Source organism: Macrosteles quadrilineatus, unplaced genomic scaffold, assembly GCF_028750875.1.
Source record: "Macrosteles quadrilineatus isolate MER2022 unplaced genomic scaffold, UCM_ALF_1.0 Scaffold_5__1_contigs__length_97177068, whole genome shotgun sequence".
NCBI classification, from domain to species: Eukaryota; Metazoa; Arthropoda; class Insecta; order Hemiptera; family Cicadellidae; genus Macrosteles; species Macrosteles quadrilineatus.
The window spans coordinates 84795424-84816955 of NW_026542598.1; the positions used below are offsets into that span (position 1 = coordinate 84795424).

Sequence of the window (21532 nt, forward strand, 5' to 3'; positions counted from 1 at the left end):
AAAAGAAAATGCTTGTTTTGGGGTGTACAGTAAAATAATAAAAATAAATAAATAAAATAATAATCTGTGGGACAATATTAACTTGACAGCCCTGATCCAGCAGACTAAAACATTTGGAAAAATAAGCTGGTTTTTCAATTCAACAATTTTAGCAGTTCTTTTCATAAGTGATAGTAATACAAAATAATATTGTTAATGCACAAAAACTTGAAGAAATCTATGTACCTAGATTGGTTTGTAAAAACAGTTTTTTTTATCCATTGGGGTTTATTTTGCTAACTTACATGTTTGACAGATTTTAACCAATAATTTATAGTTCAGAAAAGCTGCATGATAAATGTTTAGTAGCCACAAAGGTGTCTGATAAAACAGTGGTAAGCCATTTACAAGCAACACATGGAACATTAATAAGATAATATTCCAACAAACTTACGATTTATGTTGGGAATTAAAACTAGCCCACTCTCAGGAGCATTAGAAAATCATTTTATTGTGTCATCAAGAAGAAATTCTGGAATTAGGCAAGAAATCATCACTACCTATAGTAAAATCATTAAATTATATGTAAAAAGGCTGTTCACTTTAATACTTACTGAAAACTGTAAAAATCGCGCTTATGGTTCAGGAAATTATCGTTCTGGTATTTGTACAAGGTTAAGGTGTCACTATCAGAATCTTGATCAGAGTTTATTACATACTCCTGGAATTGGCAAACAAAAATCATTAAAACTCTTACAATTAAAGCTGGCAAGGTCTAACTTACACTGTTGATATTATCCTGTCAACCATCCAAAATGTACCAGTACACACATCAAGACTAACCCAAAGCATTTACTTTGCATGGATATTTATTACTATTTTAAACGTAGCAGTAGGTTATCCCAGCCAACTGTAGTCACTATAGGGGTTTATATTTTCTTGTTACTGTCCAAAACGACCCTTTGTCGTTTTTCTTAACTAACCTGACTAAACTGTCAAATTGTGCATTTAATTTAGCACATCTTAAGGTCTGAAGAGTCATCATTAAATATTCCCCATGGTGGAGTTTTTCAAAAGATTAATAGTATGTATTGAGAGCTCGCCCCGTTGTCGAAAACTCTACCAAAAGTATGTGTTGTGTAAACTTCTTTATTTTCAACCCACACTGTAAATAAAACATGTGATTGGAATATCTTTAATCTGTTTTGATTTTCTGTTTATATTTTGGTGTTATTTCGTCACCAACATAGCAACCCATAAGGCCCATGTTAATGTTTTTTAAAATTTAAAATTCATTTTTGTGTTATTTTTGAGCCTATTTTAATTTATAAAGGGATTCTGCAAGTCTACAGGAAAATATTTTCCATTTGGTACCAACCGTGTGTAATTCGTTCCAGTAGTATGGTCAGGCTAACTGTCATAAGTTTTGCAAACTTTTTTAGTATATAAGATAACAAAACAAAACATTTAATATTCTGGTCAACCAGATGGTAACAAAACACATGGTAACTTGCAGCACCAGCTGAGGGTGAGTCGCAACTTGTCTGACCTTATGATGTGGTCTATCCAAAGCATGAAGCAGCTGTGTATACTGTAGTCCTAGCAAACTATAATATAAAAATCACTATAGGCCTAGTTAATTCAGATCATTCAGAGGCCATTCCATTCCATCATGTAATTCTGTAGGTAGTAGTTTCAAGAAATCTGCAATGTGTGTAAGACAGTACCACCTCTTGACTATGCTAGACAGTTAAATTGCTTGATGAATTATAGAACCAGCAACATTTTAGTATTAATTTAGAGTCTTGTTCAAACCAGTAAGCTACCGCTAGCCACCCAAAACCTGGTTTATTTAGTATTAATCATAATTTATTTATTTACATCAAATTCAAATTCTTTATTAACTCGTAACATCTTTTGGAATACCTACAATGTACGCATATAGATTGGAGTGTTCTCAATAATTATAAAGCTAATACTAAACGGTTATATTTGATAAAACTAATTACAATCCCATTAAAACTACAATAATTTGAATACCTAAATTGAACCTATTTGAATCAGGCCCGTTTTTGACAATGTCAGCACCATAGGCACAACTAATAGTAGGCCTAGCGCCCCGTTGAAATATACAGGGTGTCCCGTAAGTAAACAGCCAAACTCCAGGAATTGGTTCTATGGGTTAAAAAAACGAAAATCAAGAATAACATTTTTTTCCAATTTTCCAAAATGGCTTTGTAAACCAGATATTCGCAATTTTGTTTTTTTCACATAAAATTTTTAATAATACAGTAAGTGATTGCATTTAGCCCAGAAATCCAAACACCCATCCACCAGCTGTAAATAAATAGGCCTAAAGCAATTTATTAAGTCTTGACTAACCTAACTTAGGCTATACCTAGGCCTACCTGAATTTCAGTAGAATTTTCAGATAAAATGTTGGGTTTGATTCTGCAAAATATTAAAATTGGTGTCTTAGCCATCAAAACGGTTTGGCCAAAATAGATATTTATATTTAATCAAAATCTTTAATTGATAACAATTTACAAACAAAAATAAAATAATGAAGTAAAAATTAAAAATTGCAAATTCAAACTAAATCAAATATACATCTGATGATGTTGTTGATGTATAAGAACAAGAAGAAGAAATCAGGAAAAAACAAATATTTATGGACTCTTTACCAACATAAGAACGTTTTGTTTATCTTCAGATCCCTATTGTATACTGTGTATACTGTATTATATTCATTAAATCTAAGGTATGGTTTGAATTAAAAAATGAGTGCCGAATCAAGGCAAACAATATTGCAGAAATTGTGGTGCGTTTCGGTTCAGATGGGTGATGACTATTGACCAAGTGCAAGTGCGGTGTCTGTCTAGATCAAGGTACTTCTTCCTTTTGATACATCTGCACCAAGGCCCCACTAGCTGCATCATGGCCCATAATAATGATTCATAATAATGTCATATTTTGTCACCTCGGTTTATCTATGGTTTTAGGTACTTGTAGTTTCTATTCAAAACTCATGGGTCTTTTTAGATGAATCTTATATAGATTATAGAGAGTGATTTAATCGGGGTAGCGGATTTTTATCCCCCTGGAATTTCCCCCCCTGGGCAAACGTGACGTCACAAACCAGGGGGTAAAATTCCAGCCGCGGACTTTCGAGTTTCGCGACATCAATTCGATGGATTAAACGCGGAATTGAACATATATTTTTACGGTTGTGAATTTAATCAGAACACATCAAATTATACAAACCTAGAGTGTACGGCCCGGATTTTTACCCCCGGAATTTTACCGCCGGATTTTTACCCCCGGAATTTTACCCCCCAGATTTTTACCCCTGGAATTTTACCCCCTGACCAGATATATAAATTAGTGAGAATTATTAATTATCTTCATTCTGTTTTAATTTAATAGTAAACATTTTGTTATGAAGTAGCCTATATTAATTTATTTGTAGGCTAACATTAACTAATCGAACAGGTTTTTAATTTTAATTTTGAGATTCTAGTACTGTATTAGGATTCGATCTTTGAAGCCAACAGTTGGTTAATATGGCGTATAAACAATCAACTGAGTGATAATTGCTTCGAACATTTCTTTACAACTACAAAAATTAAAAAATGAATAAAGATTGGCTACTAAATAATGAAATGTTTACATTTAATTAAAAAAAGAAATGAGAAAATCAATCATTCAATTTCTAAAATCGGCCAGGGGATAAAATTCCGGGGGGTGAAAATCCGGGGGTACAATTCCAGGGGTAAAAATCCGGGGGTAAAAATCCAGCCCGTACATCTTCAGTTGTCTAAACGCTAGTTATATGGACGGGGGTAAAATTCCGGTTTTTATCGCTAATCTAATTAATAACGCCCTGGCTATTTTCATTAGGCTTCCAAATCCGCGGGGGTAAAATTCCGGCCGCGAACAAACTTTTGGCCACTCAGGTTACTACGTCATAGCATAGTGACGTCAGCTCTGCCCAGGGGGTAAAATTCCAGGGGGATGAAATTCCGGCGACCCATTTAATCCAGCATGATCATACTTTATTGATACATTGAATTTGAATACTGAGAACTTTTTAATAAATTCCAGTGTCTATAATCAACAGGTACTATCTTGTCTTGACAGAACTATCTTGTCATTTCGTAGTTTTTATTTGTCAGTGTTGGCCAACATGGCATAACTTAACCAAACAAACATAAAAATTTGAAAAAACACCACAAAATTCAAAACGTGAAAACGTGCGAGCCAGCCAAACTAATCTTGCTTAGGATTTTGATTTTGATTTTATGTTTAGTATTACTTATTACAGTAATTAAAATTGTATTGATGGGTTCAGTTCGTTACAGTGTTCCTTAACTGTTCATCAAGTCCAACAACAAGACAGTGTTATCAATTTGAAATTGGGTAAGTGTTTTTACAAGATGATTGTTCCTGACTGTATTCTTAGGCCCAACCCCTACATGATCAAAGAATAGAGAAACTTGTCTGTGCTGGAAAGTTGTATAGGCCTACCACTTTTTAATTAAATGAGGTTACCTGTTACTCTCACTAGCCTACCAAAATTTTATTTGGTTAAGTTTATTGCGATTCAACTTGTGAGTTCATCATGTCAATATGAATTATGTTTGTACAATTAGACCACTGTTGCCACAGAAAACGTACTACTATAACCCAGAATGCCAACCGCATGGTAAAAAGCATTAAGCGGTTTGAGAGAGCTTTGCCTGTCAATCCGTAGGCAGCGCCACCAGCGTTGCTATGCTATTGCATGGCAACGCTGGTGGCGCTGCCTACGGATTGACAGGCAAAGCTCTCTCAAACCGCTTAATGCTTTTTACCATGCGGTTGGCATTCTGGGTTATAGTAGTACGTTTTCTGTGCTGTTGCCTATTTGGCAAAATTATGTAGCTTATTCTTCCCATGGTCTCAATCAATGAATCAATCTAATCATCCTTTTACTGTTAGACCTTTTTTCCAATCCAATTAAGTTAGGCTAAACTTGGACCTTTCTATGAGGATTGGTCTGAACATAGGTGTAACCCAAGTTTATCAGCTCTTTTCTACTTGGCATTTGGTTTTACGATGGGAGATATTATTTTAATCCATCCAGCTGATTTTACACAACCAAGTTAAGTTAATCTGTACCAAACTAACTAGCCTAGGCCTAATTTGTTTTCTCTTTCGACTTTAGGGATAAGCCTTCTAATTTAGCCTATTGATTTAAGTTAACTTGATGCCTAGGTATCTTACCGGTAGGTACCTATTTTTATATTTTTCTGCTGTGATTTCGTGGGTTCGTATGCCAATAATTTATCAGTGCTTTTCACTCTGGTAGGCCTACTTACTGGCTCACCCCTTGCTTCGTTGGCTACATTCCACACCCAGGTCTATAGCCCACGTAGATGGGCAAATACAAGGTTGAGACCACCAACCTGTTTTTATTTCAACCAAATAGGAATCCACCAAATTTATTCCATCCAAACATCCATCTTTTGTTTTTGTTGGGCCTCTCCGACTGAATAAGTAGCCTATTTTATTGTGTTATCTGAATTCCAGATGTGTTGCTTACCAAACCTGACTGAGTCTTCTATCTTAAGCGATGATACATCAACAGGTTAGGGTGACAATGCCTAAATTAGTTAACCAACCAGCCATTGATCTCAAACCACGGCAGGGGAAGAGGATATCCTCCTATGAGTTTTATTTTTCAAACATGTTTCCAACAACTATTTGGTACTTTTGTTCCTAGTATAAATTCAATGTTAAATGCTAAGTACCTCAATGGTTTGTTGACACTGAACAATATTTATTTATTGTACCAGTAAGTTAATCAACTGATATGTTTCAATTTGTTTTAATATCCATTATAGGCCTATATCAGATCAAAAAATGAAATATCGATCGATGTAGGCTATTGAAAAGAAATCATTGATAATCAATGACTGTTCCCTTTAACAGGAAAGTATACCCTTCTTATAATCTATTTTACTCTATGTTTTGCAGTGAGGTCCTGTTTTTATGATGGCTGATTTAGCTGAAATCGTTGGCGACATCAGAGCTTGTGTTATTTCCAGTAAAGGACCCCTTTCTCTGAAAACACTTTCTGGTTAGTATTTTTTAAACTAAATTTGTTTAAAGACTGTGCCCTAATTTTATGGACTTACCTATTTTAAACCAACATTTTAAATCTTGAGTGTAAATATAGGCCTGCAATTTTTTTTATTCAGTAAAGCCCAGCTCACTTGTCACCAGAAATTTCTTTAAGTAGGCCTACCGTACGGTAAAAATAGAATTTAGGGATTATTTACCTCCCTGCGTTTTTGATGAGACTGCAGTCAATTATATGCCCATATCATATTGTCATGACAATGATCCGTTATCGCAGTCCTATCTAGATAATATTTCGCTACTGCAGCAAAATTTGTAACATCTCCTGATATGGAGGGCAAATAAGAGCATGTCCCACTTCCTGGGTTGTGAATACATCCAAGCAAATAAAATAAAAATCAACTTATTTAAACAATTTTCAGTTTTCATACACTGTTAGAAATATAGAAAAGTCCTGTTATAGGCCATCAACATCGCCTGATCGCCTCTCTTGACACGAGGTTTCGCATTCCACCCCTCTCTGAGCACCCTTGTGCTGAATTTTGAAGTAGTTTATGTTGTAAAAAACTGACACAAAGGTATGATGTTTTAAGGAAATAATATATCAACAAACTAAACTCAGAACATAACTTTCCAGGTGACTATGAAAGCCTGGTCGGTAATCAGATTCCGTACAGACAGTTCAGCTACAGTTCCCTGGAGGAGTTTCTGAGAAGTCAACCATCGTTGAAGGTTTGCGGATCAGGCAGTTATGCGACGGTTGAAGCTGCCACTAGCAACCAGTCTAAACACATCTCTGAATTGGTCTCAAAACAGAAACCCAAAATAAAAAAAAAGGTAATCAATCAGTATTTGGTTTGAACATAATCTGTGATGTGGAATGCGAATAGGGACCTCTAGTCGGGAATTTTCGATTTTGGGTTATATATGTATTTGAATTCCTTGTTAAATTCTGAATTACTTTTTGCAAGTCCCATGCATCTAAGAATTTTTATGTTAAAATTATAGGACTTTGAAATTTTGTTTTGGAAAAGGGCCATTTTGAGAAAAACCATTTTGAAAATTCCAAATACACATAATAACAGTTTTTTACGTATTTAAGAAACAATTTTGGTATCAAAAGAAACCTTATAATGTCCTCTTTGGAGGCAATGCCAATATTTGTCTTAACTCATTGTAGTTTTCATCAAAATAATTGTTTTATCAAAGCATGTTCAGTTTTCAGTTTTGAAACCAGTGAATACCAGTGATCACTAGTAAATTAGCTCTCTAAAAAATTCATATTTCTGCGATTATAATAAGTCTATTTTTGTTAATTACAGTTTTCAGTGATTTTTAAAACATACCTTTTATATTTTCCAAGTGAATTAAAAGGGAAGTCAGGGAGGATAAGTTTTAAACACTGATAACAAGATCGTAGTGGCAAAGAGTTCGGGATTAGACTGGTTTGATAAGGAAGCAAGGAAATCCAGGCAAGGCCAAGGTCACCTCAGGTACTGATATCAGCTGTGGACTCTTCTCAGTCAGCAAAGATAACAAGTTTATCTGTGATTTGAACCTTCACTACTTGGTTTGTTTACTCAAAAAATAAACTGAATAATATTTTCTTATAAAATTTTATAAACAAAAGAAACATATTTTACTAAGAAATTTCAAGTAGGCAACAATTATTTATTTAACTTTTATTTACACTGCACTGATAATTTCTATAAAAAAGAGTGTTTAACACCTGGATTAAATTATATAGACATTGTAGGACTTCTAAGTATATTTAAACTATGTCTAGAACTTTATGTGGAATTTGCTCTAAAGGGGTGAGGTCATCAGCAATATTTTGCAATAGCTGTGAAAAATGGTTCCATTTTAATTGTTTGAACTTGAATTATTCAAGAGTAAAAAAATTTTCAATTGAAGAACTAAAACAATGGCAATGTACTGAATGCCTAAAAAGTACACAAAAAAATGAACCAGATCTGGAAAACGACATTCAACGAGAGGAAGTGTCTTTAGCAGAGGAGATAGACAATGTGTTGTTAAAAGAAAATGAAAACCTTAGGCAACAGTTACATGACGCAAAAAATAAAAGCTCGTTTTTCGAACTTCAATTGGAAGATGATTTAAAACAAAAAGAGGAAGAACTGGAAGTAATGAAAAAGTTTCATGGAGACAAAGTACTTGAGTTGGAGAACAAAATAAAGATCCTCGATGACAAACTAAAAAAGGAAAAGGAATTGAAAGAAATGATAATATTACAAGCAGAAGAAGAAAAACGGATCCAAAATAATAATAGCAGTAGGCCTACTTCTAATCCAACAACAACAGTGAATTACAAATGCATGGAGTGTCAAATACTTAGAGAAGAAACAAACAACATGATGTCATCAATAAGAACACTAGAAACTATTATATCACTCTTAAAAACTGAAAATAATAATTTAGAAAAAAAAGTATATTCTGTGGAAAATGTTAAATCTACTTGTTTAAGTTGTTTCCCCCCTCTAGCTACTCAATCAAACATTAGGGTTGAACCTGAAAGTTTATCTGACTGGCAGGAAGTGAAAATCTCCAAAAAAAGGCAATCTCCAGTTAAAATAACCACAAGTACACCTACAATCAATCTCAATAATCGCTTTGATGCTCTTTCTAAAATCCACAAGAACAGTCAAGAAGATGCCATAGAAATAGTTCCATCCACAACCATGAATCAAACAAATAAAACTGGAATCAATAATGTCAAACAAAAAAAAATCAAGAAAAAAACAAAAATGCTTTTGTGTGCAGATAGCCATGGCAGGGATCTCTCGCACCACCTGAATGAAAACACAAATTTGTTTGAGGCAGTAGGTTTTGTAAGACCAGGAGCCTGTGCTAATGAAATCCTAATTGAGAAGAATATTGACGGAGAGGAGCTTAAAAAAGATGACTCGTTACTAATAATGGCTGGTTCAAATGACATCGCTAGGAACGAGGCACAGCGTGCCCTTGATAGTATATCAAGAACAATCTTACAATACAACAAGAAAAAAATAATAGTTGCAGATTTTCCAGTAAGACATGATTTAGCAGAATGGTCTTGCGTGAACAAGGAAATCAGGAGGACGAATGAAGCTTTGGAGCAGATGTGTTGTCAGTACAATAATGTAACACTAGTAAAGGTGAGCTCAGCTGAGCGTAAACATCACACAAACCACGGGCAACACCTAAATAGAACTGGTAAGAGATGGCTGGCCAACAAAATCATCGAAGCGACTTCTGAATCTACTACAGCAACGAATGATGCCCCTACACCACAACACAATGATGACTTCTACAAGGCACGGGAAGAAACGTCGCAGGATGTCATCCCCATCACAGACAGAGAGACGAGCCGCAGGAGTCCACATCCACAGGGAAACGACCAAGAGATGACAACACCAGCCAAATTAGGTTAGGTAGCTCTAGTTTAGATTTAAAGAATAGAAATAACTTTGACTTTTTAATGCATATAAATATTCAAGGAATAAAAGAAAAATTTGATGACTTAAGCTTAATTTTGGATCAAGTTAAAGAAAATACTTTGATTATATCTTTAAATGAACATTGGTTATCTAAAGAAAATATAGAACTGTTAAATAAAATTAATGGTTTCTGCTTAGCAGACTACTATACTAGGGAGAATGGTGCAAGAGGAGGTTCAGCAATTTTATTAAAACAAAATGCAGGTATAAAATATAAAGTTAGAAATGACCTTAAAAATTTTAACGAAGATTTTTATTTTGAATGTTCCATCATTGAAATTCTAAATTTTGTTGAGCCTACAATAATTGTATCTTTATATAGAGTACCATATAAGTTCACATTAGCTAGTTTTTTTAAAAAATATGCAGTTTTTATTAAATAAGTTGAAAGGGAGGAAAAGGTTAAATGTATTGATAGCTACTGATTGTAATATAAATGTATTAGATAATAAGGCTTCTGATGGATTTTTAAATGTTTTACATTTTAATGGTTTCAAAGTCAATGTTATGGAGGTAACAAGACCTAGAAGTGGAACTTGTATTGATAATATTATTACTAATGAGAAACATCAGATAGAGAGAATTCATGTTGAGGATATAGGTCTTTCTGATCATAGTGCCATATGGGCCACATTACCCAGATTTAAGGATAAGATCAAAATTAAAGAACAAACCTTTAAAAGATATTTTACTTCAAGTAAAAAAGCTGAATTTAAGAGTAAAATAAAAAACTTGAAATGGAAGGCAGAGCTTGGGAAAAGTGTGAACGATAATTACAACAATTTTTTAAACGATTTCTTATTGACCATGAATGAAGTTTTTCCACCTAGACCTACGAGGGTAAAAAATAAAAAAGAAATACAGTGGGTGACAGAGGGGATAAAAGTTTCAAGTATGAACAAACGGCGTCTCCACAGAGAGGCTAAGGAGAGTGGGTGTGCCGAGGCGCAAAGTTATTACAGAAATTATAGAAAGATATTCAAAAAAGTAGTTAGAGCAGCAAAGCGAAGGGCAAATGATAAGTACATCACACAAGCGAAGTGTAAAAGTCAAGCATCTTGGAAAGTAATTAAGAATGAGCTAGGAATGAATACAAGGAAAAAGAGCGTTTTGACAGAAGTACTAATTGACGGATCCATAATAAAAGACCCCAAAGTTATTCCAGATTATTTTAATGATCATTATCTCAACATTAGGAAAAAACTGAATATTAAAAGTTCACCAGAAAAAGCAGTTGACAGTTGCAAAACGGGGATAAACCCAGAAAGTTTGTTTTTTGAATTCAGAGAAGTAAATGTTCATGAAATTTTAAAGATTATACAATCACTACCAAATAAAAAATCTACTGGTTGGGACGAGATTCCTGTCACCTTAATCAAAGAATGTAAAGATTATATAGCTATGCCAATCTGCACATTAATTAATCAGTCACTGTTTACAGGTGATTTTCCATCAAAACTAAAAATATCAATTGTTAGGCCAATTTATAAGAAAGGGGATAAAAACTTGATTGAAAACTATCGTCCAGTCTCATTGTTACCTGTCTTTTCAAAAATATTTGAGAAAGCTGTAAATGTTCAATTACAGGAATATCTAGAGAAAAATAAATTAATAACCAAAAGTCAACATGGTTTTAGAAAATCTCATTCCACCAACTCAGCACTCATCTCTCTAACTGACAATATTTACAGGGCACGGGACAGGTCACAGACCACTGCAGCAATTTGTTGTGACCTGTCAAAGGCTTTTGATTGTGTAGACCATGATGTTCTGTTAAAAAAGCTAGAGGTACATGGAATCAGAGGGTACAGTCTGAAATGGTTTAGATCATATTTAACTAAAAGAATGCAAAAAACATCATTAAGTATAGATAACATGACATATGAATCAAAATATTGTACTGTAAATTCAGGAGTCCCTCAAGGATCAATTTTAGGCCCAGCTTTGTTTGTAATATATGTTAATGATCTTCCAATGAATATAAAGACAGATATAGTAATGTTTGCAGATGATACTACAGCATTAATTAGAGATAATAGCACAGAAAAAATTAAATTTACAGCAGAGACAATAATAAAAGAATTAGAAAATTGGTTTAAAATAAATGGACTGTTGCTGAATGCAGACAAGACAAATATAATTCACTTCAGAAGTATGCAATATAGAGAGGGTGAAATTAAGGTTACAGTTGGCAATGATGATTTGAAGAATCAGAAGTCTGTGAAATTATTAGGGGTAATATGTGATGAAAATCTGAAGTGGCATGAACATATTGTACCATTATGTAAGAGATTAAATAGCATTTGTTTTAATATGAGTTGCCTTACACACTGTATCAGCATGGAAACAAAACTTATTTTGTACTATGGCTATTTTTACCCGCTAGTGAAATATGGAATAACATTATGGGGCGCAACAAATTTAATAAAAAATGTATTGAAAGTACAAAAGAAATGCCTAAGAGCCATGATCCTCAAACAGCCTGGAAGCTCATGTAAAGAAGTATTTAAAAGTTTAAAAATACTTACAGTACCATGTATCTACATTTTTGAGGTTCTGTGTCATGTAAAAAATAATTTAAATTGGTACTCTATAGAAAAAAATAGCCACAATTACAATACTAGAAACCAGAATTTGCTTATATACCCTCATCATTCTACGACATCTTTAGAAAGAAGTATTCATTACATGGGAATTAAATTGTTCAATAAACTTCCAAATCACTTAAAAAACACAGCAATGAGTCCAGCACAATTTGCAGATAACATTAAGAGTATTTTGATCAGAAAGGCCTATTATAAAGTTGACGATTTTCTAAATGACTCTCAAGTGTTATAAGCAGGTCCTGTTACTTCAATAATATTTTATAGAGTAAAAAGTTCCTTCTCCATGTTAATCTTGTTGATTTTTAAATGTTACATATTTTATATATATCGTTTTTGTTGTGAAATTTTAATGAAGACCTCGTTATTGACTAAAATTACATGTGTTGTACATTTTTTATGTTTTATTTATAATTAAATTCTATAAATCTTGTTATTTAGTTTTAAGCTTGACATTATCTTTTTTATTAAACCTTTTGACTAGTCTATTTAAAGAGTTCCTCAAATGTTAAAAAACTATTTTATTTATTATTAATAAATTAAATACATTGTAAAAAAGGACATTATATAATATTAGACTAAGTATAAGAAAAATGACGAAGCACCTGTACATTTATCTAAAACCTCTGTACGTTTATGTGCTAATAAACATGATTTGATTTGATTTGATGTTGTAAAAATCGCCCTTCAGAAAAAGGAACTCTTGTCGGCCCTATGTTATTTCTCCATAAAATAAGAAAAGGTACCTCTTGTCGTGACCGCAAAATTTGTGAGATATTTTGTTCTCCGTAAACTGAATTTGTGGAAGTTCTCAAAATTTCCACTAGAATGCAGAACAATTAATTTTTTGGACTAAAGTTTGTTTATAAAGTGAATATTAGAAATGGGGCCTCTTGTCGTTATGGCAAAATAACATTGAGCGACAAGAGGTCACTTTTCTCAGACCGTGCAGAGGCTAAGAAAAAGATTTATTTCAACCTTTTACATCTTCAATTCGGTATTTTAACCGATACTGTCCTGTTCTATGTTAATTGAGGTATAGCAATCGATAAAAAACCAAATTTCAATATTTTCAACCTTAATTACTTATACGGCAGTAGGCCTACTGAAAATTTTGCATCGCCCACAAGAGGTCCCTATTCGCTTTCAACATCACATTTATAAGGTACTATTTAAGTTATAATATGGTATATTATTTATAAGTTACTATATTTGGCTGTACTGCATTAAAAAGGATACGGATGATTTTAATCCTTGAGTTGTGTGGCTAACGTAGCCCTTTTTTTTAGGAAAAATACAAATCAGCTGGAATTAAGGAAATCAGTTGAACATTTTTATAACTAACTTTCAGTAAATTAATAACATTACCATGATGGTCAAGAAGTTAAATAAGGAGTAAAAAGTGCTTTGTTATTTTTTTTTTTGAACTCAAGTAAAATATTAGCTCTGGCTGTAAGAAGTTACTGTAGACCAGGTGTTTATAAATGAATATCGGGGGTTTAACGCTTTGTAACTTGTAAATGCCTACTATTAAACTTACCGCTATAAATAATACATCGAATGAAAAAGCAAATTAAAGAGTTTATGCCTTCCAACAACAAATTATCTAACAAAATTGATTCAGTAAAATTGTGATTTAATTGTACAAAGTTAAAAAGAAACCTCCAACTCTTTTCACCACTATGAATTGGGAGGTTGCTTAACGTTTTTTGCAAATAACTTTCAAATGGTATGGAAATAGATTTTGGTCTAAGGTGACATTCCGAAAGGAATCAAATTTCCTACAATTTACTATTCATGCATTTCTTGAATAAAGTCAGACAAAAATTGACTCAAAATAAAACAGAATTGAAAATCCCCGTTTTTAATGTTTACCTACTATGTTTATTTCTACAGTTGGCTAAACTCTTATCCGGACACCTTTTAACTGGACATCGGTTCAACCGGACTACACTCGGTGGAATAAACATCTCTTTAACCAGACAATTTTTATGAGCACATCGGTTTAAGAGGACTAGACTCGCAGGAAGATTGCGGTACTTTTTTTTTGTCCTAGGACGCTAGGCACGAGGCTGGGATTGTTTTTCACATTACTTCAGCCTAGAACTAGGGGTTGCGGTATTATCACTTAGCATACTTGGGAATAGCGAATAGAAATTCTAACAAATTGCGCTATTCGTTCGTTTTTTTGGCTAACTTCTATTTTATTTGTTAGTTTTTAAAAAGAGCTGGAAATAACTTCTACTCAGTTAGTTTTTATAGTCAACGAATAGATAATATATTCGCTAGTTTCAAATCGTTAGCTTTTCTGGTCAGGCGAAAGTATTTCCAGTACGGGTTATTTATTTTACGTGTTCAGTGAGGGTTGCGTGTTGCATGAATACGTGAGGGGTCAGCGCTCTTGGGGGGGTGGGGAAAGAGAAAGTCAAAGTCCAGTCGCTTTGGTATGCAGCGGTCCTGGAGGGCGAGCCAATGGCAGCCAATAAGGCCGGCCACACACAGAACCGGGCAGGGCAGGGCATGACGAGAAACCTGACTTGCCCTGTCCTGCTGCTGTCACACACAGAACGAGGCAGGGCACGTCAAGTAAAAAGTTTAGCCCACGTAAACCAGAAAATTCATATAGGATTTTTTTTCTGAGCCTTGAGCCGATTTAGCCAACTTTTTACTTGGGAGCAGAATAGAAAACAAAATTCAAAGTCATACCTCCAGAGGAGTGGTTTTTGAAACCCTTAATATGTATGTTGGCCCTCTCTTTCCTCAGTATCAATACCAAGATTTAAGTATTAGTTTCTCAACCACTGTAGTAATAGCACTGTATAGTCGTATCAAATGTGTAATCTTTGGTCGTATAAATTGTTACAGTCATATATGTAAATTGTATCGGTTGTAAAATAATCCATACCAAAATTATCACGTAAGGTAATAAATTACATCAACGCACATGCGCAGAAAGTTCTGCCCGGCAGCAACTTGCCTCGGGGCACAATTTTGGAGACCTTCGCATTTTGCCCGGGGGCGTCTTTTTGACGTGCCCTGCCTCGCCCGGTCCTGTGTGTGGAGCTCCATAAGCGCCCGTGCAATTCCCGTCGCACAAGACGCCCCGGGGCAAAATGCCCTGTCGCACCCCGCCTTGTCCGGTTCTGTGTGTGGCCGGCCTAACAACACCCCAAGCACCGAAGGGTGGGAAGGAGGAATGTTTGTTTGGCGATTGATATGTACTGTAATCTCAAGTGTCAAAACAATGTCTTCACTTCAGTCGATGTTCAATATCTGGCCGTGACAGGTGTTAATTTTTTGTTAGTTTCTTAGTTGTCTTGTCGTCATATATATATTAGTGATACAGTTAAATATTTTAAATACATAAGTTATTAAGGTGAACAGTTTTAATTAAGTAGGAGTAGATTAATAATATTTGTTTGCAATGGCGGGCGAGTGTGATATCAAGTGACCAATCTTAAGTGACATATTTCAACAAATTGAAAAATGAAATGAAATGAAAAAGTGCTTTTATTTACAAATAAGTGTACAACAATAACTTCTTAGCACTAAATACAACAATGGACAAAAAGCCCGTCTGTTGCGGCTGGCGTACCTGGTTAGCACTTGTACAACAATTGACTAATGTAAACTGTTCTCATAAATCAGATTAAAATCAAATAATAACACAATTCATTTTTTGACAATACACATATTTCTAAATGGATTCATACATCTATGTATATTTGCATGAGTTAAAAAAGAATGATAATGAAAATATAAGTAAACTTTCCTTTTTTAGAATCATAACAATAGCCTACATTCTAGCAATATTTTGCAATATTTGATCAAATTAATATACTGTATATAAATTTCAACGATTCTTGGTATATAAATAATACATTTCTATCTTACTAATGCAATTTTGATGCCTTAATGAAACTAAAAAATTATAATAAAAAAGATTTTAAAAGTAATGACATTTGGGAAAATGATTCTCACAAATTGAATTCTTGGATTAACCCTCATCTTTTAGACCAAGCATCTTTTAAATAATTACTTAAGGCCCGCCAATCCCACCCATTCAATATCTCTATATATTGTTCCTGTGTCAAAATTGGACAGCCAAAATAAAATTTCCTTATTGAATTTAAAATGGGACAATCAGAGATAAAATTAAAAGCATCTTCTTTCTCTTGTAAATTACAAAGAGTGCACAAATGATAAGTTCAAGTTGAGTCATTCAAGTTGAAAAAAATGAAAAGGGTGGAAACGCGTTAAAATGTTTATTGTGTTTGTACCCAAAACAAAAAAATTAAAGCATTTGTCACAAGTGCTTCGAGGTTAGTTGGGGAAAAGTATGATGATCTCTTTTTTTAACTTGAAGTGGAATAGGCCTATATATTTTTTTAATGAATATAATTTTTATTTTTTAGTACAGTTATAGTGTATTTCTCAATGTGTTTACCATGCTCTTTTTAACTTTATCTCGCCACAAATAGGTCACTTTTAAATTTAGTAGTAAACTATACTTTTATCACACTGGAAAAACTACTTCATCAGACTTCATCAGATCTGATATTTCGTTATCCATTAATTGCTGTCCATTAATTGTTGTACAATAAATTTTAGTGTAAAGTTCAGCTAATTGAACATCAACAAACTGTGTTTTTACCTAGCCGGGACTTCAGTTAGTTAGTTACTTCAGTTGTAACTTATGTTTGTGTATCGAAAGTAATGTTTATGTCAGGAAAGGTCAACTATCACTATTTGTCACTATGACTATTTGGATCACTATTTGTTTTTGAACTACTGTATTGAAAACAGAGTGATGACAAGTTTTTGTATCACCTTTAAATATAAATAAATTATGTGCACTTGAGTTTGAGCCTAAATATATCTGAGATGAATTATTTGATTTTGTTGAAACAAAAATTAAATATAAGCTGGTTTAAATACATTTTACCTGGTGTCAATTAAAAAAATTTCCGATTACCGTACCAGAAAAATTTATATAGTTGAAAGATCCTAAAAAGTACCGGTTTTTAAGAAACTCCGCACTAACACTGAAGTTTAAATTTATTTGTAAACAAACCACTCTGCCAATTTTTATGGCTTATTGGTAGGTTCATTGTTAACATTTCCATGCATTTAAAAAAATTTATTCACAATAGTTTTTATGCTGCTGTTAATTTTTAAAACATATACTAACATCCTTAATAAGACGCTGAAAATTTCGTTCAAAATACCATCGTGTTTGCCGTGACTCAAGAAATAACACCAATATGACAGATGTTATAATGCGAACAAAGGTGGTTTTTAAACAGATTTATATTTGTAGACAAAACCTTCTCCCGTGACTGGTAGCGGGCCGCCTGGTGTTTGTACGATATTTCCCACCCGGGCGGGAGCACGTGTGAATCTGCGACGTTGCCGATGTGTACCTGTACAACGAGTAACCTGTAAATTCAACAATTTTGTGTTTGTACAATTTTGTAAATTAGCGGATTAAAACTGGGATTTCATGGCACAGTAGATAAGAGTTGATCCAGTGGAGCTAAATTTAAATTGGATTGAAAGTGTAAAATATCATTTTTATAACTTGGAAATCATAACAATTTTTTTTTTATTTATATGAGGCAAAAAATATAAGGCTACAAAGCAGCAGCATTTCCTAGAAATACAGTTAAAACTAAGTAAGCCTACCAGTAATAGATATAACAAGCTGCTATACCCGTGCTTTGCAACGGGAAGAAAATGTGACCTAGAGAGCTATTAAAGTATTCCTGATGTGTGTTTTAAAATACGGCAACTTTATGATTTAGTTTGAAAATATAAACTGATTTAAAAGTGTAAACCTGCTTACTTTCAAACCCCTACTTTTTATGTTAATAGATCCAAAAGAATATGACAACATACCTTAGTGTAGCAATAACATAAATTGCTTCATATTGATGCTTCACGAATGACATGTTTTACCATAATTCTTCAACTTTAGTCAAGCCTCTTTACATTTAGCTTACTATATAAATTACAAAATGAAACTTTGCGCAATTCTATACAAAACGTATACAAACTTTCTTTAAAACCAAACATAACCCTCCTAAATCTACATAAAGCTTCACAAACATCTTTTTCGAGTAAATAAACAAACACCATTCATTGTATTGACCAGCTGTTTCATTAACTAAATTAAATTAAATCATGTAAACTTAGGAAGCATGGCAGGCGTAGCCCTTTGGAAATCAGCCTGTGGGGCAGAGCCCTTAGGAAATTCGTCCATATCAATACTTTTCGGCAAATCTACACACTCTAAGCTTCATTTGTATGTGCCATATGCCTATATTTTTATTTGGTAAATGGCCTTAACCGTTTACATAAAATTTGATTGTATCATTTTAATAATATAATAGATATAATACCAGAAATGCACAATATGTTAGCAAAACAGACATAAGTTAATTTAGAATTTTGTAAAAACATATTGTGTTAAGAGTCCTTATATATCATTTTTTTACCAAGAGATATGAAAAATTGATGTAGCCTAATAGCAGATCAATTGTCAGTGTAACTTCTTTCTAATCTAAATGTTAATCATTCTGAATTTTTCTGACGCCATTGTATTTCTTAAAGAAATCACAAATAAAGAAAATTGTCTATTGTCTATTGTCTATTGTCTATATATATTTCACATATTGTAATGTTAAAAAAATGTGTAAAATATAAAGTGTTGAATACATAGCTGTTATTATGTACCTATTATTTTTATTAAAAATTACTAACAACTGTAAAGCATACAGTGATCTTACAATGGACAAGTTGGGTAAAGAACACAGCACACTTAAATGTTTTTGTCTTCAGAGACTAATTTCCAGACTGTGACTACCTGCAGTTGCTGTAATCAGCTCTATCTCAGTCAAGTGACGTCTTGACATATTGCCCATACTGTTTCTTTACAATCAGCTGTTTCCTCTGACCTGCTAAATTTCCAACACAAGATCTTTATCATACAATATGATGCACATTTTGTAGCAGTCCTATTGTCTGATATAATTTTAAAACTAAATTTTCTGTTTCACAGTTTGTACCGCAGAGAAAATATGCACCAGAACCGTACCAGAAGCGTCGCTCTCCTGGGGTTGGTTACAGCAAAGAAAACCACTTCAAAAGAGGAAACCCCTCTGTCAGATATAACAATTACAAAAAGGAAAATCCCTCGGTGAATGAAAACCACTTCAACTGGGAAAACACCTCCAAATATCACCATTACAAAGAAAACAACTTTCGTAGAGAAACCACTCCCGTCAAATATAACCATCACAAAGAATATCCCTTAATGAAAGACCATTCCAACAGAGGATACCGTATCAACAGTAAATACTTCCGAGATGATAATAATAACAATAACCTCAACAAAGAGACCCACTTTACCTGGGAAACCCAATTTAGAGATAACTTTTCCAACCACTCTCCAGAGTCTTTGTTTAGAGAAAATCAAAGTAGAATCCGACCTCGGAAGGATACACATTGGAAGGCTCATGATGACAGGCTCGTGGCTCAGGAGGAAGTTTGGGCTCAGACTTTGAGGCGTAGCCCACCAAGGATCCAGCCACATGTACATGAAAATGGTTCATACATGTGTATTGCCTCTGGGTGTTTCTTTCAACACTCATATAATGGTAAACAGGTAGGTTGTTCCATATGTATTTTATTTATAATCAATATTTCAACCCTATGTGCATGCTACATGAAGTTTACTGGGTGTAAAAGCCTGGCTTGGGAGCTCTGTGCTTATAGTGTTTGCCTGGCAATCAGAAGGTGGATGGTTTGATTCTGAGAAAAGTCAATAGCTTTTCAGTCGGAAACTGTACCCAGCTGTCCTTAATCTTTAGGTTTTAATCGATGGTCTTGGCTAAGTAAAAAAAGCTTATCTTGGTAACATGGATACACGGGGCATCTCATTCCATCTACACTCATCCTTCACTGGCATTTCGGTTGAAATATAAATAGGAAAACAGTACTGTGTTCCTGTCTCACATGTTAAAATTATGTACATTCTGCAGGGTGTCCACATTCAAGAAAGTAAGGGATAGTAGTCATGGAAAGTCATGGGAAAATATTCTGGTCATTGAAAGTCAAGGAAATAGGCAAACATTATGTCAATATTCCTGTGGATATCTTGTGGATTTTAGGTATTAGAGTAGAACCTTAACAAGAAGACCCTCCATAAGTAACCCATGATAACCAGTGTCATATGTAAATACTCCTAATTCTATATTACCACCCCTAATGACATATTATTGCAAACCTCTATAAGAAGACAACGTTGATTACAAATCTTACTTGATAATCGTCATGAGAAACTTGTTATCAAGGCTCTACTCTATTCCTACCATTATAATCTGTTATTGAGGTTTAAATTGTAAAAAGTATGTAAAAACTTACTAAATGTAACTTAATAATTTTTCAGGTATCGTGGGATCCAAGAGATGGGAGCCTTAAGGTCACCATCCAAAACTTTTAAAACATCAGTTTTTCCACCACTGTATGTGAATATGCAATATAGGTGTAAAACGAATCTCTATGAGAGTATTCTAGGTTCCTAGTAACTTATAAGGCTGACTTGTTCCATGTGTTTTGCATAAATATTTAGTAATATTGTATGTAAAACAACTCTTTACGGGTATTTTAGGCTCACAGTAATTTCTAAGACTTACACATATTTTCCATGTAATTGTAAAAGTTTTTTAGTTATATTTTAAAAGAAATGCAGTTATATGAGACTGAAAACTAATATTTCCCATAATGGATCGCAAACATTTGCTTGAAGAGTGCTCTTAACAGCAGTATTTCTGAATATTGTAATTTTTGTTTTATTTTAAGGTAGGCCTATATGTTATAGCTGTTGTTTTCAAAACGGTTGTTCAAAATGCCTGATAAATAGGCTAAGGCTAAGATAATAATAACAAGGGACCATCTACAATATATACCATGTATTATTAATATTTCCGTTACTATTACTATCAAATGAGATGGGTACCTTGCTTGATTGTATAATATTTCTATATAGTTGTAAATATTTGTTTGTATACGTTCATACTGTTGTTTGCGATATTTCAATAAAAACTAAAGCAATGTATGGAATTCTTGAAACCCATAAAAAAAACTTTAGCACTATGGCCAACTGAGATAGGATTAAATCTGGATCTACTTCAAAACCCTGGTTGCAACAAGGAACTACGTAGACATGGGTTTGCCTTTTGTAGCTTAATAACATGTACTTAGCAATAAGTACCATGTAAAATATTTGTATGTAAAAATATCTATTATCTACTACTAATACACTCTATG

The 21532-nt window shown here is 33.6% G+C and overlaps 1 protein-coding gene across 1 annotated transcript; it reads left to right on the forward strand.

Annotated features, from left to right (window-relative positions):
* The first annotated feature begins 4341 nt into the window (after positions 1-4341).
* On the forward strand, positions 4342-21318 carry LOC128994692 (uncharacterized). The gene is made up of 5 exons (XM_054419416.1): positions 4342-4398; positions 5998-6100; positions 6740-6939; positions 19263-19868; positions 20652-21318. The coding sequence occupies exons 2-5, from the start codon at positions 6013-6015 to the stop codon at positions 20703-20705; spliced, it is 948 nt and encodes a 315-aa protein (XP_054275391.1). The 5' UTR covers positions 4342-4398; positions 5998-6012; the 3' UTR covers positions 20706-21318.
* Positions 21319-21532: the final 214 nt, after the last annotated feature.